Raw genomic sequence first — 24258 nt, forward strand, 5'->3', positions numbered from 1 at the left:
TCTCTGTGTAGCCCTGGCTATCCTGGAACTCACTCTGTAGCCCTGGCTATCCTGGAACTCACTCTGTAGCCCAGGCTGGTCTCAAACTCAGAAATCCGCCTGCCTCTGCCTCCCAAGTGCTGGGATTAAAGGCGTGCGCCACCACCGCCCGGTGCTTTGTGTTTTAAAAGTAGGGCCTTCAACTGAGACTTCCTACCCAAACTGCTGCCATTCTCTGTCTATGTTTTGTCAAACCTAGGTCAAGGGAAATGGTCCTGAGCATCAGGTCCTCATATCTTCCAACCAAGCCTCTTTGCAACAAAATTAGTGAGACCTCACAGTCCAGTAGTGCAAGGTGTGACCCCTGACATCAGACTGCTTGGGTTCAAATCTCAGTTCCTCCACTTAAGCTGTCCATTGTCCTATCTAACTTGCTGCAGTAGCTCTATTGCAACACTGACTTTCCTGTGTTAGGAAGTTGCCATACATAATGTCCTTGCAAGGAGTGAGTGCCTAATAGCTGCTAGCCATTACTGTTACTATGTGAAGTCCATGCTTAGAACAGTGAGGCCCATGGAAGGAGTCCAAGGGCCATTTCCTCAGCAAGAGTACAGCCTTAGAAGATAGTGACAAATGTATGCCCCAATCACCTCGTCCCAAGTCGGGTCTTGTAGCTGCATAGTCCAAGGAAGAAGGCACAGGCACTTTGGCAGAAAGATCTCTGTGTGGTTGGTGTTCTAGTTCCAAGGCAGGGTCTCACTATGTAGCTCTGGCTGTCCTGGAACTCAGTAGGAACTCACTATGTAGACCAGTCTAGCCTAGACCCTCCTTCCTCTGTTTCCCAAGGGCTGAGATTAAAAGTATTCACCACCACACTTAGAGTTCTACACAAGCTAGAGCTACCTAGTAAGATTCTGTCTTAAAGAGAGGGATGGGGCGGGGCTAGACAGCTGGAAAGAGTCTGAGGCCTAGAATTGTCTTATGCTTTCCTTTAACAGCCTATGAGAAGGAACTTTTGTTTTGTTTTGTTTTGTTTTTTTTTTGAGACAGGGTTTCTCTGTATAGTCCTGGCTGTCCTGGAAATCACTCTGTAGACCAGGCTGGCCTTGAATTCAGAAAACCATTTGCCTCTGTCTCCCAAGTGCTGGGATTAAAGACGTATGCCACCACTGCCCGGCTGGAACTTTTTTTTTATTATTAACTAATCATTTTTATTTACATCCCAAATGCTGCCTTCCCTCCCAGTCTCCCCTCGCAGAGCCCCACCCCGGCCCCCCATCCCCTTTCTCCTTTGCAGATACTGAGCCACCAATCAAAGAAGGAACATTTTAAATGGCAGATACAACAAATGAGACATTTGGGATCTGCTGACTGGGAACAGGCTTCCAAGGCGCAGGACCCCAAGGGAGGGGCGGCGGGGAACAGGCTTGTGGGTGTGTCGGACCGCTCGCCTCGAGCCTCACTCTCCTGGTTCCACACCCCAGGCAGATTGCTGCACGTGCTGAGCAAGGAAGGCTTCCTCAGCTACCTCTGCTCGGCGGAGGGAAACATCTTCAACCCTGACTGCCTCCCTATCTACCAGGATATGACTCAGCCTCTGAGCCACTACTACATTAACTCCTCTCACAACACCTACCTAGTAGGGGACCAGCTCTGCGGCCAGAGCAGCGTGGAAGGGTACATACGGTAGGTGGTGGTACGAGGGGGCACCTGCTCATGAGATGGACGTGGGAAGCTAAGGGGTAGATAACAGAGGTTAGGATAGAGAGAGAGCTTAGGGCCTCAGGGTCCCTGGATACCTGAGACACTTGGAGAACATCTTAGACATTAGCAGAATGGCAATGAAATCCTAGGGATAAATGGGATCCTTCTTTCTGTCACAAGCTAGGGAACTCGGAGGAGCCCTGATTCTTTGTTTTTGAGCTAGTACCTTGGCTGCTTTAAAGGAGTGGTTCTCAATCTTCCTCATGCTTCGATCCTTGAATGAGCAGCTCCTCATGCTGTGGCTGCTCCTAACTGTAAAATTATGTTTGTTGCTACTTCATAGCTGTAATTTTGCTACTACTGTTATGAATCATCATGTACATTTTTTGGAGATAGTTTGCCAGAGGGGTCATAATCCACAGGTTGAAAACCATTGCTTTAAAGGAAAGGCGGTGGGGTGTAGAGTTAAATCCACTCTGGAGTCCAATTCTAGCTCTCTTGGTGTCTGTCCTGGGGGCTAATTAACCTCTGCGTGATTCTCTGAGAAATATAGATGATTACGGGGCCCACTCTGTCAGGGTCCTCGCAAAGACTAAAGGGCACAAGCTACCAGTAAGTAGTGGTTGTCATTATGATTAATCATGGTGAGATTGCATAATCAGACAGCATCGTAGCACTGGCAACTGAGCGACTGGGTAGCTTGAAGGTACACGTTGTAAGGCATGTATGGTGTCCTGGGTTCAGTCCTATTGGAGAGAGAAAGAGAAGCATGTGCCTGCAGAATCCACAATAGTGGAAATATTGTGAGGTAGTGTGTAATGGCTTGCTAGGAAGGATTATGAACTGGGGCTAGGTAGAAATAGATGTGAGCCGTAGCCATGGCCCAGTGGACTGAGATGTCTCTGGAGAAACAGCCTTTGAAGTGGTTTGGACAGGCAAATGCTAGTGAGCAGTGTTCTTTCCAGAGAAGGTAGAGGTGGCTCTTTAGGTAGAAGATCATACCTTGACCTCTCCTGCCTCTGGGGGCTTGGGGTTCTTGCAGGGCCTTGAAACGGGGGTGCCGCTGTGTGGAGGTGGATACCTGGGATGGACCTGATGGAGAGCCCATTGTTTATCATGGGCATACCCTGACCTCTCGCATCCTGTTCAAAGATGTTTTGGCAACACTTGTAAAATATGCCTTCCAGGTAGTAGCCCCCGGTTGGGAATAACACTACAAAAGACAAGAAGGTTTGAGGGAAATGGGACTGGTGAGGGTTGGAAGGGCAGACAGACAGTTAGTGCAAGCAGTTTGATATAGACAAAAGAAGGTTTTTTTCATTATTTTATAATATATATTATATACATTATAAGATTATATATATATGTATATAAATGTGTGTGTATGTGTATATATATATACATATATGTATATATATATACAGAGAGAGAGAGAGAGAGAGAGAGAGAGAGAGAGAAAGAGTTTGTTTTTCCAAGACAGTGTTTCACTGTGTAGCTGTGGCTGTCCTGGCTGTCCTCGAACTCAGAGACCCACCTGCCTCTGCCTCCCAAGTGCTGGGATTAAAGGTGTGTGCCACCACTGCCCAATTGATAAAAGAAGTTTTTAACTTTAAAGCATCAGACAAATATTAAAGGATTAAGTGTTGTATTTGTTACTGGTAATTAGTATTCATACAGTATTCATACTAGCAACAGCCACTAGTTTTCTTTTTTTTTCTTTTTTTTTTTTAAATTTATTTTTGTGAGTATACTGTCGCTGTCTTCAGACACCCCAGAAGAGGGCATCAGATCTCATTCCAGATGGTTGTGAGCCATCATGTGGTTGCTGGGAATCAAACTCAGGACTTCTGAAAGAGCAGACAGTGCTCTTAACCACTGAGTCATCTCTTCAGCCCTAGTATCTACTTCTAAAACTGTGGTTTTTACCTATGTAGGGGAGGATGGGGAGGGAAATAGAGATATGGATGAGTTGGGCTGGGGGACAATAGGAATCTAGAGATGATAGTACACTGTGAGCTCATAACTAGAGGATTAATCTGACATCTACACTGAGACTGAAAACTCAAAAGGCCTCAGAATGACTTGGATCAGATTTGGTATAGGTATCAGACTTAGAGTCTCAGCACTGCCCCTTAGATGTGACTGTGGAATGGGCCTGAGATCTATCAAATTCTCACAGAGCCCTATGATGATGGGGTTGGGAGAGTTTAGCAATCAGTATATTGATTGGAGCTTACAAATGGAGGTCTAGGAATCCAGGATTTGGAGTAGGAGGTTATAGGAGTTGATAGTTCTGAGTGTCTCATCCCCTCCTCTCTGCCAGTCATCAGACTACCCTCTCATCTTGTCTCTGGATAACCACTGTACCTGGGAACAGCAGAAGACCATGGCACATCATCTGACTAAGATCCTGGGAGAGCGGCTGCTGAGCACCCCTATAGAGGGACAACTGATTGATATAATGCCCTCGCCAGAGGTAGGGACTCTGTAGCCCAGCCAGGCCCTACTATGTTTTTCACAGTCTCACCATGGCTCCCTCTTCTACATTCCTGTCTCCTCCTATCTTCAGAACGGCCATCTTGCTTTTTAATATACCTGTTGGTGAGGGTTTTTGTTTTCTTTTTGTTTGTTGCTTTTGGAGACAAGATCTCATGTAGCCAAGGATGGCTTTGAACTCCTGACCTTCCTCTCTTCACTTCCCAAGCACTGAGGTTATAGGCATGCCTAGTTTCTATGGTGCTGGGGATCAAGCCCAGGGCCTTTTCTACTCTAGGAAAGCATTCTACTACCTAAGCTACATCCCTAAGACCTTAATATTTCTTGGTAGTTTGTAATTCATAAGACTTTACAAGAAATATAGAAAAAGGGAAATTCTCCCTATTATTATACCAGCCACTTTCTTTTTAAGAATTATTTATGTATTTTATGTATATGAATACACTGTAGCTGTCTTCAGACACACCAGAAGAGGGCATCAGATCCCATTAGAGATGGTTGTAAGCCACCATGTGGTTTCTGGGAATTGAACTCAGGACTTCTGGAAGAGCAGACGGTGCTCTTAACCACTGAGCCATCTCTCCAGCCCCTCCAGCCACTTTCTTTTTCACCACCCCCACCAGTTGAATGGTTTAGTAAGTTTACTCCTTTGGTTCCTATATGAAGCACCCAGTATTCCTTAAAACTGCCAGTCTGACCTGGCAGTGGCCAGCAGTAAACTTCATCTTCAGAGTTAAGAAGCTCAGATTCTCTGAGCATGCTGTGATGCAGCGGCACTTGTCCAGAACTGGTGCCATCCCATAGCTGGGGAACTTTAAATGTACCAGTGAAAAAAAGGGTTCACCCTTCAAGGGGAAGAAAGGGTTCTTTCTACCCTCTCATCTTGTCTCTGGATAACCACTGTACCTCCAAACCCAACCAGTTTGGCTGAGGTCTGTCTGTTCCAACTCTTCAGGCTCCATTTCCTCCACTCCTTTCTTTCCTTTTCTGCAGCAGAGCAATAAGAGACCAAAACCTAACCTGAGTTACAAGAAAACAAGACAGTGATGGCTACGGAGGGAGTGACCTGGAGCAACTGGAATGCTCCTTTACCTCCTACATACAATGTATGTGCTTCACAGAAAAACAGTAACAACAAATTCACAAAATACAACAGTTAAAATTCCAAAGTCCACTCCTCCAGGGGTTCCAGCCACTTTCAAATATATATATATATATATATATGGATTTTAAAGAGTATCACACTAATTTATTTATTTATTTACTTACTTATTTAGAGGCAGGAGGTGGTAGTGGGGCTTGTGCCATGGCACAACACAAATGTGGAGATCAGCAGTTGGTTCTCTCCATCTACCATGTTGTCCCGGAGATCAAGCTCCGATCACCAGGCTTTTGGCAATGCCTCTACTCACTCAGCCATCTTGCTGGCCCAGTGGACTTATTTTCACTCATCACTAAATTTCTCTGATGCTGAGCTGTACTACTGGGCTACACTTTCAGCTGTTGCCAATACCTCCATTTCCCCCTTTCTCCTCCTCCTCCTGATTCTCTTCCTTCTCTTTGTGACAGGTTCTCATGAAGCCTAGGCTGGCCTTAGACTTGTTACATGTAGCCAAGAATGACCTTTCCTTGAACCTCTTTTCCTCCTGCCTCCACCTCCCAAGTACTAGTATTAGATTCATGTGCCACAATACCCAATGTATGATATGCTGGGGCTCAAACTCAGAGCTTTGTACATGTTGGGGAAGCACTTAGCCAAGTGAACCACATTTCCAGCACCATCAACAGATTTCTCTAAAAGCACATGTGTGTATGTGTGTGTGTGTGTGTGTGTATATGTATATATATGTATATGTATGTACATATATATGTATATGTATATATGTATATATGTGTGTGTATATACGTGTATATATATGTATATACACAAAATCATATTAGAAAAACCATGAATGGGATTACTGTTCATGTTTTAAAATTTCATATCATAAGTATGTTTTCATGAATATCTTTTCCTCCTTCCTACAGGGATTCTCTGCACAGCTCTGGCTGTCCTGAAACTCACTCTGTAGAGTGATCAGGCTGGCCTCAAACTTAATCTGCCTGTTTTTGCCTCCCAAGTGGTGAGCCCATACTGCCCAACTTTTCTGTTGTTTTTAAGACAGGGTCTCATGTAGCCCAGGTTGCCTTTGAACCTCTTATCCTCCTTTCTCCACTTCCCAAGTGCTGGGATGACTGCTGTGTACCACCATGGCAAGTTTAGGGAGTGCCTGAACCCAGGACCTTGGGGATACTAGGCAAGCATACTACCCACTGGACTACACCCCCAGCCTTATATCTTTTCCTCTTCATAGCTCTTCAGTGTGCTGTTTTATGCTGATGCCATGCAGGACTATCATTTATTCAGTTACATTTATCAGACACTGAGGTTGTTAATCATTTCATCCTGTCCATGTGCTTTGTCTATTTGAATTTCTAGGTTAACATGTTTGCATTCTAGGTATGACAGTGGTATTCTGGCATATATAGGTGCTGGCCAAAGAGTTTACATTTTAGCCAAAATATAGTGATTCCAGCATTCAGGAGGTTGTATCAAGAGAATTAGGAGTTCAAGGCCCGTCTCTAGTACATTGTGGGCTAAAAGCCAGTCTATGCTACACGAGACCCTTGCTCAACACACACACACACACACACACACACACACACACACACACACATTTTGCATTTTGACAATTTTGATTATTGCTGAGCTAATAGAAAAAAATACCAAATTATACTGCAACAATCAGAAGAGAAATAACTGCAAGCAACTCCAGAGTGAGATGATTCATAATGGCAAACATTGAAAAGAAGGGCTTCTGCTTTTGTTTCTCTGGTTTTTTTGAGTGCTGACATTACAGCATGCACTAGCATGCTTGCCAGTTTTAGCATCTAGTCCTACCTGCCTAGGCCTTTGGGGTGCTGGAACTACAGGCCTGAACAACCAACTCTCAATTCATGTCTTCTCTAAAGACTCTTCTATTATAAGACTATTCAAAAAACAGTATCTCTCTTCATACTCCTATGTCCTTCATATATGTAAATCTTTAATCTATGGGGATTTTCAGTGTGTAAAATGAGTGAGGGCCTATTGATTCTTTTTTTTTTTTCATATGGATAGAAACATCATACATTTGTTTGAAAATAAGTGACTCTCTACTAAATGTCTTAAGGAATCAATCCTCCTCTGAGGAACTTCTGACAGCCCACTTTTCTTCTGTCTCTGAGATGGTGAGAGCTCTGTTATTTTCAGGAGGACTTGAGCAGACCAGCAGACATGTCTCTGTTTTTGTCCTCTAGCAGCTTCGGGGGAAGATCTTGGTGAAAGGAAAGAAGTTAAGAACAATTGGGGTTGAAAAGGAAGAAGAAGACAAGGAAGAGGAGGGGTTAGATCTCCACCCAGCCTCCCCTGAGTCCCAGGAGCAGGCCTCTGGGAACAAGAAGAAGAAGAAGGTGAGTCAGGACTAGGAATTTGTTTTGTTTTGTTTTTGTAATGGCGTTTGGTGATCATGCATTACAAACACAGGATCTGTTTCTGACTAGCCTAGAGCCAGCCAGGGTGGAGGGCCAAGGAGGAAAAAAAAATGCCCTTTCCACTCAAAGAGGCTTCTACTGAATCACTATGCATTATACCACCTGTAGCAGTACTGTGCATTATCTATCGCTGTCTACACCTGTATTATAGTGGCTTCCCAGTTTCATGGATCACACAACCCTAGACCAAAGCTTCTTATTCAAAAATGGATCAATTTAGAATTTCTCTTGTTGAAACCCTCGCTTGGTTCTCTCCTGGGTCCAAGTGGCATGGGGTGTTTCAGGTAGAGTAAATAGATTGATGGGCAGGGAGGCAAGTTCAAGAAAGAAGACAAGGATGGCAGGGAGGGATGAAGGGGTTAAGAGACTCTGGACACAACTTTGTTCTTCACAAACTCTTTAAAGGCAAATCTGAATGCCATTCGTCTGTTTCTGTCTCTGTCTCTCTGTGTCTGTCTGTCTATCTGTCTCTGTGTGTGTGTGTGAGAGAGAGAGAGGGGCTGTTTTATTGCTTGAATAGAAGTTACTGGACCACTGATTGCTGTGACTTGAGTCTCATCTATAATGGATCATTTAGAGAAAATGTTTTGGAAAGGATACGTGTGAGGAGAAACAATCCAAATAGGGGAAGGCCAAGTGAAAAAAGGTACTGTTGGCGGGACCTCCATGGTCCAGGTGTGAAGTCAGCACTTCTCTCTCTTGTGCACTTGCCTGGCTTACTCAGATGACTTATGACTTATTCTGTTCTGAGGCTGTGGTATTTAAGCCTGTTGTCATGTTTAGGGATGACGATGGGAATTAAGGCAATAAGGGTCCTCAGATCCTTACAGGGGTGGATTTTATAACCATCATAATTTGACATACCTGACTGGATTCATGTGCTTTTTGGTTTGTCTTTTGATTTGTCATTCTTAATACATATCCTTGGGTGACCTGAAACTCCTTATCAAGACCAAGCTAGGTTCAAATGCATAGAGATCTACCTGCCTCTGACTCTTAGAGTGCTGTGATTAAAGGCATGCACCACCATGCAAGGATCATGTATACATTTTGACTGAAGATGATTACTATTCATTTGTTTTTAAGAGAGGCAGAGAGACTGATGTCTCTTTGCTTAAAAATAATAAAGACTCTTTACCCCAGACGTAGCCTAGAAATGACCTTCCAAACTCAGAACTGAAACTGATCCGAGCAGTATATGCAGACTGCTTTTATTCCCATCCTCACCCCCAGGTTGTGAAGTGTCCGATGCCTTGTCAGCTTATTTGTGGCCATGTTTTGGCCCAGGCACCTAATTCTGTTCCTGAGTCCATTCTCTTGTCAAAGCAGGTGAGGCAGGAGGGAGACTACAGTGGGGAGGCAGCGGGCAGAGGCTCAGGTTGGATGGCCACTAGCTTCTCTCTCTTCAGACCATGTTAAATTCAATACCATCTCCCTGTCCAGTTTCTTCTCCAGATTTCCACAACCATCTTGTGCCCAGACCTATCTGCCTTGGTTGTCTACTTGAGGACTGTCCCCTTCTGCAGCTTCACTCATTCCAAAGAAAACTATCACATTTATGACATTTCATCCTTTTCTGAGTCCAAGGCCAAGAACCTCATCAAGGAGGCAGGTCAGGAGAAAAGTGGGATGGGTAACTTCAGGCCTAGCAGACAGGGAGGTAAGTCCCAAGAAACAGAACAAGGAAGCAATGATTGCGTTTGGAAACCTAGAGCAGGCTTAAGATAGTCTTACATAGCTCAGTCTGACCTCAAACTTGCTCAGTAGTTGAGGATCACCTTGACCTTCTGATCCTCTTGTCTCTACCTTCCAAGTTCTGGTATTACTCTGTGTGCTACCATTTCGTTTGTGCAATTCCGGGTGCAAACCCAGGGCTTTATGCCTGCTAGGCAAGCACTTGACTAAGTTATGTTATCAACCTACAAAGGAAAAGATTTATGAAGAGTGGGCACAAAGCTCTAGGGAGAAGAAAATTTTGGGGAGGTAGTCACCTTTCTAAAGCCAGCATCAGATCTCAAGAATAGTGTAGTGAGTAGAAAGAGTCCTTGGGACCAGGGAAGTGGGAAAACCCACCTTAGAGACAGAACTCCCATCTCCTTCTCTATACCTTTTTACAGGCAACGAGTTTGTACAGCACAATGCCAGACAGTTATGCCGCGTGTATCCCAGTGGTCTGAGGACAGACTCATCGAACTTTAACCCTCAGGAATACTGGAATGTAGGCTGCCAGATGGGTGAGGAGGCAGCAGGGACAGGGAGGAAGGGAGTGGAGAATCAGCTGCTGGGAGGTAAATTCCCTAGAGAAAATGGCTATGGAGGTTAGGGGAATGTTTTAAAGGAGTACTGGAGGGGAACAAAGGTGAGAAATGTGGTCCTATCTATTGGAATGTTTCCAGCAGACACCGATTTGAGGACCATGCTCTGTTCTATAGCCTAAGCTGGTTTCAAACTATGTCCTTCTGCCTCAGTCATCCAAGTGTGCTACCTAACTCCAGCAGGCATCTTTATACCTACTACCTTTTAATTCCCCTGAAAAGGGGCCTAGAAAGCCAAGGAAGATGTGTGTGCATGCATGTAATACATATATACACCTAGGTGTATATGTGAGACACAGAGAAACAATATTGTATGTATATGAAAGCAAAAGTAGGAGGGGGAAGGGAAGGAAGGGAAAGAGGGGGGGGGGAGGAGAAACAGGGTATACACATAGCCCTGGCTGGGACTTGATGTGTAGACTAGGATGGTGTTGATCTTGTGGGAGTCCTCCTGAGTGCTGAGTTTACAAGTATGTACCATCACACCCAGCTCCCAAGGTGACTTTTTCTTTTTTTTTCCTCCTGGGATTCTCAGTGGCTATGAACATGCAGACTGCAGGATCTGCAATGGATATCTGTGATGGGCTCTTCCGCCAGAATGGTGGCTCTGGCTATGTGCTAAAGCCAGAATTCCTGAGAGATACCCAGAGTTCGTTCAATCCTGAAAGGCCCATTAGCCTTTATAAGGCCCAGATCCTTGTAGTCCAGGTATGACAGAAACTGTTGAGAACCTGGAATAGCTGGAGTAGACGTGTGCATGTGTATAACAGTGGGTGGGGTGGCTCAACATGACAGGAGTGCAATTGGTTAAGAATTCTCTACCAGGAGTGGTAGCATACACCTTTAATCCCAGGCCAGAGCTATATAGTGAGACTGTTTCAAATAAATCATAAGAGGGAAGATACCCTGACTCAGTTGCAGACTTTGAAGCCAACTGACTAGTTTCAAATCACTTTCTACTTGTGCAACATTGGGCAAGTTCCTTAACTTGTAACCTCAGTAAACTCATTTGTATGATAGGGGTTATTCTTTATAACCCACCTCAAAGGGTTGTAAGGACTATCAGTTAAAAAGTGCTTACACTTCCTGGCACACAATAAGAACTATAAAAAACTGTAATTGGTGTGCCTACTTTCAAGCCTTTAAAATTTTAGGTTGGGAACTAGAATGCACTATCTACGCAAGATTTTGCAAACTATGAAGCTATAGTGCAAGTCCTGTCTTCTCAAAAGTGTGAGGGCTGGATGAGGGAAGGCTGGGCTAAGCAGAGACTCATGAAGTTCGCGCCCTGGTTGCAGGTGATCAGTGGTCAACGACTCCCCAAAGTGGACAAAACCAAAGAGACGATCGTTGTGGACCCACTGGTGAAAGTAGAGCTCTTTGGTGTTCCTGAAGACACAAACGAGCAAGAGACCAGCTATGTGGAGAACAACGGTGAGCCTGGGCATGGGGAAGAATCCGTCCAGACTGCTGATTCCTTTCTATCTTGTCCTCCACTTGGTCATTTGGTGTACTTCATGTGGCTCTACACCCTCATGAGAGACAAAGCGAAATCATCCAGGGAATCCTGGCCCTCTTACAGGCTTATGAATTGGGAAAAGTTCCTTTTTTTTTTTTTTTTTTGGTTTTTCAAGACAGGGTTTCTCTGAGTAGCCCTTGGCTGTCCTGGAACTCACTCTGTAGACCAGGCTGGCCTCAAACTCAGAAATCCACCTGCCTCTGCCTCCATGTGCTGGGATTAAAGGCGTGTGCCACCACCACCTGGCGGGAAAAGTTCTTATGCTTTTTATTTTTAAAGATTTCTTTTTATTTATGTATATGTACGTGTACCACTTGCCCACAGAGGCCAAAAGAGGGCCTCAGATTCTTATAGGCAGCTGTGATCCATCAGATATAGATAGGCTCTGGGAACTGAACTCAGGCAGCCTGGAAAAGGAGCAAGAGCTTTTACCTTCTGGGCCATTTCTTTAGCCCCTGCTTCTGTATATTGCACCTGTGTTTTCACTTGTAAAATAGCATCTGGCATCTAGATTAAATGAGAATGCAGGGAAAGCAATTTAGTATAGGCCTAATGGAGATGGTCAGTTTACTTATTCCTGTCTCCATTTCAGGTATTAATCCATACTGGGGAGAGACATTCTGTTTCCGGATCCAGGTGCCTGAACTTGCTATGTTGCGTTTTGTGGTAAAGGATTATAGCAGAACATCCCGAAATAACTTTATTGGCCAATACACCCTGCCTTGGACCTGCATGAAACAAGGTGAGAGAAACCTTGGACTCCTGGCCAATATCCCAACTGTGGCTCCTGATCCAATTCTTCTGCCCATTTCCAGGTTATCGACACGTATCCTTGCTCTCCAAAGATGGCACTAGCCTCCATCCAGCTTCCATCTTTGTGAACACCTGCATGCAGGAAGACCTGGACATGGATGAGTCCTGAGGTGGGTGTTCCACAGCAACGGTGGATAGATGTACTGGCTTTAGATGTCAAGGTGCAAAACTGCCCATTCCTTTAACACAGTGTCTTACTATGTAGCCTAGGCTCTCTTGGAACTCACTATATAGACCAGGCTGGCCCCAAACTCACAGAGATCCATCTGCCTCTGCCTCCAGAGTGTTGGCATTAAAGGCATGAGCTGCTCTGACCAGCATACCTTGCCCTTATTAAACAAGTCTAATCTTTCTTCTGGTCTTTCCTGCCCTTCCCTTTGGTACATTCTATGCTAGAGTTCACTCCTTATTCTTGCCCTAGGCTTTGTTCCATTCTCAGATTCTCTCTCCTATCATCTCTGACTAGAAACACAGGGAGGGCCTTGAAGCAGAACAATCTACAGATGCACTGTCCTTTCCAACCTACAACTTCCTCAAAATCCAGAGCCAGCCAAAGGATCAATGAAGGATCAAGGTTCCCAGGCAAAGGTTGAGGAAGAATGCCTGACCCAGAACTATGACTCTCTAGAGAACAATGTACAGCCTTGAGTTCCCACTGGACTGCTGCTCCTTAGCTGGTCTAAATAGAGCTTCTCTGTCCAATTTGGCTCCTGTATGGTCTGTCATTGCTGGGCATGAAGGGGAAGTAGTGAGGGGGGCTTGTGGTGCAGAGAAACTGAAGTTTCCAAGGGCTCTCCTGTTTGTGCTGCATAAGAAGGGAATGGAAGAGAAGCTTATAAGGAATGGGGCAAAAGCAGGCAGGTAGGGTGTATAGCCTCATCAGGTTAAGCCTGTACACCTTCTCGATGCTTGTATCCCTTGATGTTGCTGCTAAGCCAGTCTTCCGAATGCTGACTAAAGTTGCTTCTTCGAGGAAGTCGAGTGGGTGAGAATCCTCTTCTGACAAGTAAGGAGCCTGAAACCAGAAGCAAGGAGAAAAAGCCTGCGCAGGTGACCCAGGTCTGTTTCAGAACTGCTTTGAGGTGGAAGGGACAAAGGACAGAGGCCCAGGAAGAGATAGGGCAAACTCAGATGACATCCTAGGAACCATAGGACAGGGATCCAGACAAGTCTGTTAAACTGGTAATCTTCTGTTTACATGCTTTACAGAGCCCTAGGCACAAGGACACATGCAATTAGGTACAACTGTTTAGAAAATGGTAAGAGAAAATAGGATCTGAAGCAGTAAAAAGGAGAGATGATGGAGTGAAAAACCAAAGCCCTTACAGCCAGGGCCTCTGATGCAACAATGGTGGACACTGGAGATTGAGTCACAGGTCAACCATAGCACTACTCAAGAAATCAACGTTTTAGTCCAAGCCTATCTTTTATATAGCTTAATTTCAAAGGCCAGAGTCCCAAGGGTGGAGAGTGTGTTCCAGCCACACTGACATCCCAAAGCCTATCCTCCCTGAGGCCCTGAGTTCCTCAGGCTAGCTATAGTTCCAGTTTGCGTATCTTGGACTATATGCTCTTCCTATACCAGAGGTGGGGAAGGGGCTCAGCCCTCAGGTCCAGTAGGGGGAGCAGGAGGAGCTGGAGGGCTGGGATCTTCCAGTTTCACATCATGTAGATGCACTGTGGGAGTGGTGGGGTCTTTGCCAACACCCTGGTTGGGGTCTGCCTGGTCAGGGTGGTGCCTACGCACATGCTTGACCACCTGGAACTTTTGCTTGGCCTTGTAGCTGCAGAGGCGGCAGAAGAATGGGTGGCGGTCAGTATGGGTAAGAGCATGATGTCGCAGTCCAGCAGCCCAGCGGAAAGCACGATGGCAAACGTTGCAAACATAGGGTTTGGCCTCACTGTGCTTCCGGAGGTGGGTGCGCAGCAGGAAGCGTGTCTTGAATGCCTTGCCACATTGCTCACACATGAAAGCCCGTGCCTCTCTGTGCCGTGTCTCCCGGTGTACACGCAGTGCGTCAGCCCGGTTGGTGCAGTACTCACACTCAGGACATTGGTATGGCTTCAGTCCTATAGGACAAGCACAAATCACCATGGAAGAGGGAAGAACAGGGTCAGTGAGTCCTAAGTCAGCATAATACTTAGATATAAACAACATAGCAGTAAGCTAATGACCATACTGTTCTGTCCCAGGCACACCTGACATTCCTGTATCCTTCTCCACTCAGTCCTTGTATACACACGGGTTCCAATGGATGCTGACAACTGGACTTGTAACTAACTAGTCTACCTAACAGTAAAGAATACTCAACTGTGATGGGTATTAAATGGGAAACTCTAACCCTTCCTTGGTCATATGATACTACAAAACTAAAGGACTCCATTTAGACACACTTTCTTATCAAACTAGAGAGAGAGAGAGAGATTCAAAAAAGGAAGAGGTAAAGGAAAGGGGGAAATGACATGCCGTAATTGAAGGTACCCAGTCATCAATCCTTTACAGAGAACCCGTAGTTCTCAGTAGATTCCATATGCTAGAGAGCAAAAGACAAATTAATAGGGAACTTGGGGCTAGGAAGGTGACTCAGGGGTTAAGAACACTGGTTGCTCTTCCATAAGAATCAGGTTCAAGCCGGGCAGTGGTGGCACACACCTTTAATCCCAGCACTTGGGAGGCAGAGGCAGGTGGATTTCTGAGTTCAAGGCCAGCCTGGTCTACAAAGTGAGTTCCAGGACAGCCAGGGCTACACAGAGAAACTCTGTCTCAGAAAAAAAAAAAAGAATCAGGTTCAATTCCCAGCACCTATATGTAGCTCATAACTACGTATAACTCCAGTTCCAGGGGATTTGGCACCCCCACACATACATGCAATCAAAACACCTTTCTCCTAACTCATAATCATTCTACCACATCTACAAAGAAACCAAGTACTTGTCAGAAGTTACTGAAAATTGAGTTGGAGGTTCTTCATGTGTGACCCTATATGTGTGTGAACATGTCTCATAATCACAGGGGAAGCTTTGTAAACACACTTGCCCAGGCTTTTGAGTAAAACTCTTCAGTTTCTATTCAATGGGCTAGGGAGCCATTTCAAGTATTTGTTTTCCTAGTGTATCCCTGTTCTCAGCGTGAAAGAAAATTAGGAAATTAGGCTCTGAATCTGAGTGAGGACACCCAACATCTCAGGGAGGTCAGGTTTTCCAGAGAACAGGGGAATCCTTTAAGTAGGACAGTCAGCTTGGACACTCACCTGTGTGCTTGGTCATGTGGTATTTGAGTTGGTTGACCCACTTGCACTTGTACCCACACTCAGGGCACAGGTACTTCCGTTCCTCCTTATGGATCCGCATATGGTACTGGAAGGAAGAACAAATGCAGAAGGTTTACTCCCCACACAACATGGTGCCTCTCCTTAGGTCTCAGTTGTTTCTTACTAGTTGTGTTGTGGGTAAGCCAACACAATTCTGTCTAGTAACCTTTAACACAGGAAGCAGTGCAAGCATCTGTCTTTGTACATGAGAGGGTGACTAACCCCAAGGCTATGCATATTAGGCAAGCACTCTTACCCTGAGTTCCCTACCCAGGGACCCACCTTGAATTCTCAAAGGTTTAAAATTGCAGTACTGGGAAATTTTAAGTGCTTAATAAATGTTAGCTATTACTACCCAGATTATTCTCAAAGCACTGTATGGCAGTTACAGAATTTATCTTTACAAAAGCTCATAAAGTTATGTTATCCCTTTTACAGATGAAGAATCTAAGTTTTTTTTTTTTTTTAAGATATGAGTACACACTGTAGCTGTACAGATAGTTCTGAGCCTTCATCTGGTTGTTGGGAATTGAAATTTTTTTAGGACCTCTGCTCGCTCTGGTGAACCAGAAGAGGGTGTCAGATCTCATTACAGATGGTTGTGAGCCACCATGTGGTTGCTGGGATTTGAACTCAGGACAGAAGAGCAGTCAGTGCTCTTACCCACTGAGCCATCTCAGCAGCCCGAAGAATCTAAGTATTGAGAAGTTAAGGAACCCATTCTAAGTCATAATCGAATTATGTGCTACAGATCCAGTGCTCATCAATTAAAAGCACTGCTTGCTCTTCCACAGGACCAGGGTTCAGTTTCCAAAATCCAAATGGCAGCTCACAACTGTTCTTAACTCTAGTTCTAGAAGATGTGACACCCTTCTCTTGCTTTGTAGGCACTAGGCACACGTTCATATCCCACCCCCCCTCTCTCACACACACACATACACTTTACAGAATCCAGAGCCTATGTTCCTTGCATTTCCTATCATGTGGTCCTTGACCTTACCTTGAGGCGAGAAGGGTCAGCACAGGCATATGAGCAAAGGTGACAGCGGTAAGGCTTTTCCCCAGTGTGAATGCGGCTGTGCCAGGTGATCTTCTGCCGATTTTTGGTGCTATAGGCACAGTCAGTACACTTGTAGAGCCGGGTGCCTCCATGTCCCTTTACATGGTGATCAAGCACCAACTGATGGCGACATGCAAAGTCACAAAAGGGGCAGCAAAGAGAGGGCTGACCAGCATCCCCATCTGAGGGGGCTGTTGAAGTCTCCTCGTGCTGTTCCAGATAGTGTTTCACCAGGCCTACTCGCTCCCGGGCAGCAAAGCTGCAGAGCTGGCAGCGGTGGCTGAAATGATGTTGCCTCCGATGCTCATCTAGTGCTGGCCGGCTAGGGAAGGACTCCTGGCAGGCCCCACACTCCAGCCTTGGGTGCTGTTTACGGGTGTGTCCTCGCAGGCTGGCAGGACTGGGGCAGAGCAGGCCACAGTGGGAACAGTGCAAGGGGCCCTCAGTGACCTCTACAGGACAGCCAGAGGAAGGAGGTGTGGGTTCTGGGTGCCGCCGCAGAGCATGCTGCTTGAGTGCTGTTTCTGAGCTAAACTGGGCCTCACACTGAGTGCAGGAAAAGGAAGGGGTGCCTTGGTGACAGCTGTTGACATGGCGAGTGATGTCATGACGAAGATAACCACTATAGTCACACAGTGGACAGAAGTGGGTGGGTGTTTTGTCATGTACTCGTAATTGGTGCAAACGCAGTTTTGAGTTGGTACCAAATGTCTGAGGGCAGGAGCTGCAAGGGATGCGGCCAACACCTGTGTGTCGAGACTGGTGGGCCTCTAACCGGTAACGTCTAGTAGTAGAAAAGTCACAGAAAGGGCACTGATGTGGCTTCACACCCTCATGCTTGAGCCGCCGGTGCTGCTGAAGGCACCGGCTTTGCTTGCAGGTAAAGCTACAGTCCCCACATTGCAGAAGGGGCCGGGGGCCAGAGGTTGGGGATGCAGTGGGATGCTTCCGCTTTTGATGGAGCCTCAGTGCAGCAGCAGCAGGAGCAGTGAATGGGCAGAGACCACAGTGCAGATCTCCAGACTCAAGGGGGCAGCCCTGGGTCTGGTGAGTCCTCAGGGTCCGTTCCTGCTGACAGCTAAAGGGACATGTAGGGCAGGAGAAGAGGGCACCCTTTTGCTTCTGAATCACAGCTGTGCCACTATCACGAGGGCTGGAATCTGTACTCCCAGTATTCAGAAGGGTAGAGTCCCCATTGTTAAGAGGAAGCACAACAGCATGGGTCTGGGGGCGCCCACGCTTTCTTCCCTGGCTACGTCCCCCCCTGCAGCCTTCAGTCACATGAGAGGTGATAGAGGAAAGCCGAGAACAAAGGAATGTGCACGAGCTGCAGTGAAACTTGCCTTGCTCAAAGTGGAACTTCTCAGAGGTCCCTGTGGGTAAGGAGTTTCCTGGTGGAGAGGTTGGGAAGTCAGAGGATGTGGGAAGAGGTTCCTCTACTTCTGGCTCCCCAGGGAGCTCAGAAGGAGCATCTTTTGGAAGCAAGAGCTCAACCTTGGATGGTAAAGGAGGGGGCTTCCTAATTTCAGCATCCTGTGAGGCTTGGCTACCTGGGAGCTGAGGATGCAGACTGGGAGTGACAGGTTTGGGCAAAGCCTTGTTCTTTCTGAGAAGAACAGGGCATTTCTTCATCATGTGGGTGCTGAGGCCACGCTGTTGCTTAAAGCTAGCTCCACACTCAGGGCACAGCAGGGGCTCTCGGCGACCTTGGCACCCCGATTTGGAGTGCAGAGTTAGGGCTTTTTCCCGGCGAGTGATAAAAGGACAGTGTGGGCAACGAAAGGCTCTTCCTTCTCCCTGGATCACTACCATTTGTACCCGGCCCTCCAGCACCAATGCTTCTGCTTGTTCTTTGTCCTGTCTCCTCATGGCCTTAAGTAGTGACTCTGACTCAGGAAACTGAGGCAATGGTACAGTCTCAGCAGTCAGAGTTGCCTTGAATGTGTCAGGTGCCTCCTCAGAGATGAGGGGACTTCTGGGAGGCTCCGAGGCTAGCTTCTCAAGAATGGGCTCTTCCTCAGCAACCAAGGCAGGGGTTCCAACACTGTCAAAGCTGCACAGGTCTGGCTCTTCCGGTCCACCTGGTCTTTCTGTTCCCAGTGGTCCTGAGGGATCCAGAGGCCTGAACTCCACAGTGGCTGTTTCCGTGAGCTCCTCAAGGGGTGGCGGCTGGGCCTCAGGTTCTAGCTCTACTCTCAGAGCCTCCAGGTGTAGTGTGCAGCCACCCTCTTCCACCTCCCCCAGGCTGGGGCTGCCAACTTGGTCGTCCTCTTGGGGAGCCTCAATGCCATCTTGTTTTTTGGTGCCGGCCTCCTCATTTGTCTCTGGCAGGGCTGGGTCCACATTGGAGCTGGCCACAATCTCATGTTCACGGTCTTCTCTCTCGGGCTGGGCAGACGGCTGGCTTGAAGATCCTGAGTCTGAAGGAGGTGCCAGGCACTGCCTGGCCCCCTCCAACTCTTGGCTGGCATTGCAGAACTGCCAAACCTGGTCCCCTGGCATGTAGCCATGGACCTTTCGCTTATGGAAGAAGAGTGTGGTGTTGCTAAAGGTACGATAGTCGCAGAGGGCGCAGTGAAACTCACGGAGATGGGTGTGCTTGCAGTTTTCATGGCTCAGTAGGGCTTGCTTGTGGCGGCTCTGATAGCTACAATAGCGGCAGGGGTAGAGAGGGGCAGGTGTGCCAGGGTGGTGCTGAGAGGCCATGTGCTTCTGCAGCTCATACTTCCGCTTGCAGGCAAAGGCACACACCTCACACATGAGGGACTTGCCCTGGTGCCGTAGTTTGTGGCTGCTCAGCTGGTCAGCCCGATGGCAGCGGTAGGAGCACTGGTTGCATTGGTATCTGGGGAGAAGGACAAAGAAGAGTCAATCACAACAATAAATCCTAACAGTTGACAGTCACTGACTAAATGTTTTGGGCCTGGGTCTACACTCTGTGCTGCATGTGAACCAGCTGATTTAACCAGCCCTTCATCATCCTGTGAAATAGGTATTTCTACTTTCTAAGTGAGGCCAAGGCACTGAAGTTAAGAGCCTGCCTAAAGGCCCCAAAGTGATGGGCAGAGACAGCCTAGGTTCAGAGCTACTCTATACTGCTCCCACCCCCACCCTGACAAGGCACTGGGGATTGAACTCAGTCAGGGCTTGCTAGAAAAGTGTTCTACCAGAGTTCCTAAACTACTTCCTATAGGAAAGTAATCTTGAATAGAGCAGGGCAGGTGTGCCAGGGTGGCATTACCCACATGAATTGGCATAGCAATAGCCCCACGGAGCAGGTTTTTGTGCTTTGCTGTCAATCCCCAGTGGAAGCATAAAATCTATAGACCAAATCACCAGGCAGTTGTGTCCACAGGTCAGATAATTTGTCCGGATCTTAAAGTGCCCATTTGGTGCCATTTAAGTGTGTAGATCCATTTTCCTGAGACCAAAGCTAAGAACTCAAGTAATACTTTTTTTAAATGTGGGTTCTGAGGACTGAACTCCTCAAACTGTCATGATTGCAGGCAAGCATTTTACTGACTGAGCCATCTCCTCAGCCCACAAGTGACACTTTAATATCCATTTTCCTTCTCCTGGCCCAGAATGCTCTCACTATGCAGAATGGGCCACAGTCGCAGGGCTCAACTTTAGGTGATGGAGCTAAGATGTATCAGGGAATGGTGTTAGAATGGAGACAGCAATGGGGCCAGAAGCCTGATGCAAGAGCTAACTAGTATAATGTTCTTGGGACAGGGATAGAAACATGTGCTCATACCTGAGATCCCCTGCATGTTTCCGCATGTGCACACTCAGGTAGTGCTTCCACTTGGTGACATAGCCACATTCAGTACACATGTAATCCTTGGTGTTGGAGTGGGTCAGCATGTGCTTGGATAGGTAGCTAACGTCTCGGCATGTGAAGTCACAGAGCTCACATTTGTGAGGTTTCTCTCCTTATATTGTGTGCAGGGGAAAGAACACAGGTCAGATATAGATTGACTGAGTGGCCATATCATCTCTTCCAGCAAGTTTGCTATGATGCCAGGCAGGATCAAAAGCTTTATGTACTACCAGGTATATAGCAAACTCCACAAGAAATAAGGCTATACTAGAACTGTCTCAAGACAGTTCCTCCAATTCCTATACCAAAGAAGAGAGGAAGAAAGTAAGAATTGAGTAAGCCTTGAAAGATTAAAGTCTATCTTTGCTTTTTTTAAAAAAAAGGTAGTTGGCACCTGTAGCTTAATTCCTTCTCATTTCCTGAGTACAGATTAAAATAAGAGAAGAAACAGAACTGTGACTCTAGATCCCAACAGAGTGCTGCGTATGATGAGCCAGCATTTACACAATGCTCACTATGTGCCTGAGCACTGTATAAAGTGTCTCCTCTCTGAGTCTTCATAACAACACTATGAAGGTGCTATTATCATTACTATCTTATAGATGGGGAAATCAAGGAACAGAGAAATCACATAACTATTTTATTAAATGGTGGGCCTTATGACCCTGGGCAGCCTGTTTCCTTATTTCCAGAAAGGGAGCAACAAAATATAGACCTCACATGGTTGATGCATTAAAGAAGACATATCTGACACTTGGGAGGCAGAGGCAAGCGGATTTCTAAGTTCGAGGCCAGCCTAGTCTACAGAGTGAGTTCTAGGACAGCCAGGGCTACACAGACAAACCCTGTCTTGAAAAACAAACAAACAAACAAACAAACAAAAAGACATATCTGCCCAGCAGTGATGGTGCACACTTTAGTCTCAGTACCTGGGAGGCAGAGGCAGGCAAATTTCTGAATTTGAGGCCAGCCTGGTCTACAGAACAAGTTTCAGGTCAGCTAGTATGACACAAAGAACGCCTATTTCAAAAAACCATCCATCCATAGATAAATAAGACAGACATAGCAAGTTGTCAGTGATACACAGAACTCAAGGATGAGGTGTCCTAGGACTTGCTCACTAACTAGCACTAAGAGGCTTGTGGCCATGTCCCTTCAAGACCCTCTCTACTCCTTCAGCCACCACTGTATGTAAAGGGCAGGCAACACAGCTCTCTATGGTGTTACTGTAGATTGAAATTTAACTTCTCAATTAAATTTTTGTCTCTTTTCCTGCCTTGCTTACAAGATTGTAAAGGATGAAATGGGATAATACATATAAAAGAACGCTATAAACTATATAACATGACACTGGCACATTTTGGGAAAAGGCCTTGGAAAAGTCAGTCTGTGAATAAACTGTATAGAAATGAAGTGTTCAATGGGGTCAACAATAGCTTTGACAAAACTGTCTAAAGATTATTCTACTAACTAGAGTTTCTGTGGGAAACTGGTTTAATGGCCCATCAATTCATAGAATTTTGCACCAATTACAGAGATGGTTGTGTAGCAGGGAGCCCAATTTAGTTGCTATCTAGGCTTCAGTAATGCTAGCAACCAATTAAGAGTCTAAAATAAAACAAGTGCAGGGGCTGGAGAGATGGCTCAGCAGTTTAGAGCACTGACTGCTCTTCCAGATTTCCTGAGTTCAATTCCCAATGAGGCATGGTGGCTTATAACCATCTGTAATGGGATCCAATGCCCTCTTCTGGTGTGTCTGAAGACAGCTACAGTATACTCATACACATAAAGTAAATCTTAAAAAAAAAAAACAAAAAAAAACAAAAAACAAAAACCAAGTACAAATTTTCAGGGCACTAGAGGTGACCTGTTCAGTTCTAAGGAAAGTCGCAATGTATATGGGTGGTTGATTATTCTCCCTTCTTCTACTCTAACAGAGTGTACCAAAACTTGAATTATGAAGGAAGTTATCTGTTCTGGTCTGGAATTCTTCACTATAAAAGGCTGAACTTATCTAAGGGTGGCTAGAACTGGACAAGTGTGAGGAATGATAGTCCAGTGTTAGAACACAAGTTCTGAAATCATACTACATGGATTCAGACACTAGTGTGACTTCATTTGCTAGTTAAATGACACTCAACTTATATCTCACTTATAAACTTGGGATACTAGAGTTGTTGTACCCATAAACTTGAGGTCAGATGAAACAATGTAAGCAATGCCCTTTGTGTGATGCGTAGTACCCAGCAAAAGCTCATGCCAACCATTACCTCCACTACATTATCACATTATCATAAAGATGAAAGACATCTCACCAGTATGAAGCAGCATGTGTCGGATAAGCACCCTTTTGTGAGCAGTGGCAAAATTACATTCAGAGCACTGGTGGATCTTCTCATGAGCATGCATCTTGCCAACATGGTCCTGGTAAGCTACTGGGTTGAAGGTGGCAAAGGGGCAGAAGGTGCACCGTAGCTCTTCACTGCCTGGGTGACCTTGTTTCTTATGTTTGCGGAACAAGTGCTTATTGGAGCAGGCAAAGTCACAGTGGGGACAGTGGAAAGCATAATGGCTCTTGTGGTGGGCTTCCATGGCTTCAGCTGTGGCAAAGAGCATAGGACATGAGTGATGGCGGCACTCCACAGCCCGTACTCCATGGATCTCCTTTAGGTGCTTTAAAAAGGCCTTCCGGTCAGGAGCTACATATGTGCAGCCCTCCTGAAAGCAGTGTAGGGGTAATGGTTCTGCTGCAGCTGCTGCTGTGTGGCTCTTGAGGTGCTCCTTGAGCGCTTGGCTGAGGCGGAATTCCTCACGGCAGACAGGACAGGCATAGGTGTCTGAGTAGAAATTGGAAATGTCCTCGTGCATGCTGGCCATGTGGCGGTTAAGTGCATTCCTCTCCACTGCACTGTAGTGGCAGAGAGGACAGTGGTGGGCCTTCTCGCCCAGCTCCCGCAGCAGATGGGTCTTGAGTTTGCTCTTGCTGGTGAAGAACTTCTGGCAGTTAGGACACTGGAGGCTCGGGTCTGGAAAGTGCAGATGTAGGTGCTCTACCAAATGGGTCCGTTTCTTAAAGCAGCGTTTGCATTCGGGGCACATGTGTGTTTTGAAGAGAGACTCAGCGCCTGAAGCCACAGGCCCTATGAAAGAGAATGCAGAGGGTTAGGAGTCAGATTCTCTAGTAGGTTCATTAGATAATGACAGAAAATAGAAGCCACAGTTTGTCCAGATACAAATATCATGTGGTCTTTCTTGTTATGAAAACCAAACACAAAAGTCTCAAATAAGAGGTAAGAAACTCCTCTATTAAGAGAAATAGACCACAAGGACTTCTCATAGCTTCTTTTGTGGCATGGTTCAAGTGTTTTCCCAAGTCACCCACTATTTCTAACTTTTATTTGGAGCCGCACAAGAGAATCTGTATAGAGCCTTCTTATTCTTGCTGCCCTTGCTTTATACAGATAAGCTGAAAGATCAGCAGGGCTGGCAAGAAAGAAAGAGCCTCAAATGAGTGAGCAGAAAGAAAAGTATTCTACATTTCCAAACACTGGCTCACCAAGGTCTAGATAATTGAGTAATGGTAATAAGTACATCAGGGGGGGCTGGAGAGATGGCTCAGCGGTTAAGAGCACTGATTGCTCTTCCAAAGGTCCTGAGTTCAAATC

The 24258-nt window shown here is 46.1% G+C and overlaps 2 protein-coding genes across 14 annotated transcripts in view; one reads left to right on the forward strand and one right to left on the reverse strand.

The window, feature by feature from the left end:
• The window catches only part of Plcd4 (phospholipase C delta 4), a 26245-nt gene extending 13144 nt beyond the window's left edge, over positions 1-13101 (forward strand). For 6 of the 10 annotated variants that reach the window (XR_004117929.1, XR_004117930.1, XR_004117926.1 and 3 more), the window contains 11 exons: positions 1464-1665; positions 2726-2870; positions 4007-4159; positions 7519-7671; positions 8986-9081; positions 9196-9364; positions 9870-9986; positions 10603-10775; positions 11366-11501; positions 12179-12509; positions 12866-13101. Coding sequence is in view for 2 of the 10 variants with exons in the window: in XM_031367964.1 (XP_031223824.1) it covers positions 1464-1665; positions 2726-2870; positions 4007-4159; positions 7519-7671; positions 8986-9081; positions 9196-9364; positions 9870-9986; positions 10603-10775; positions 11366-11501; positions 12179-12328; positions 12402-12508 (1601 nt within the window). In the remaining 8 variants the exon portion in view is untranslated. Of the gene's footprint in view, positions 1-1463; positions 1666-2725; positions 2871-4006; positions 4160-7518; positions 7672-8985; positions 9082-9195; positions 9365-9869; positions 9987-10602; positions 10776-11365; positions 11502-12178; positions 12510-12820 lie in introns of all 10 variants that reach the window. The other 4 variants (XM_031367964.1, XM_031367963.1, XR_004117932.1 and 1 more) reach the window with 4 other exon arrangements.
• Positions 13102-13449: 348 nt separating this feature from the next.
• Positions 13450-24258, reverse strand: part of Znf142 (zinc finger protein 142) — a 21656-nt gene continuing 10847 nt past the window's right edge. For 2 of the 4 annotated variants that reach the window (XM_031367942.1, XM_031367943.1), the window contains 5 exons: positions 22909-23733; positions 20528-20705; positions 16711-19615; positions 15651-15756; positions 13450-14469 (listed from right to left, as the gene is read on the reverse strand). In XM_031367942.1, coding sequence (XP_031223802.1) covers positions 14000-14469; positions 15651-15756; positions 16711-19615; positions 20528-20705; positions 22909-23733 — 4484 coding nt within the window. In that variant the 3' untranslated portion in view covers positions 13450-13999. The remainder of the gene's footprint in view (positions 14470-15650; positions 15757-16710; positions 19616-20527; positions 20706-22908; positions 23734-24258) is intronic. The other 2 variants (XM_031367940.1, XM_031367941.1) reach the window with 1 other exon arrangement.

The sequence above is a fragment of the Mastomys coucha genome, unplaced genomic scaffold (genome assembly GCF_008632895.1).
Source record: "Mastomys coucha isolate ucsf_1 unplaced genomic scaffold, UCSF_Mcou_1 pScaffold14, whole genome shotgun sequence".
Classification (NCBI taxonomy): Eukaryota; Metazoa; Chordata; class Mammalia; order Rodentia; family Muridae; genus Mastomys; species Mastomys coucha.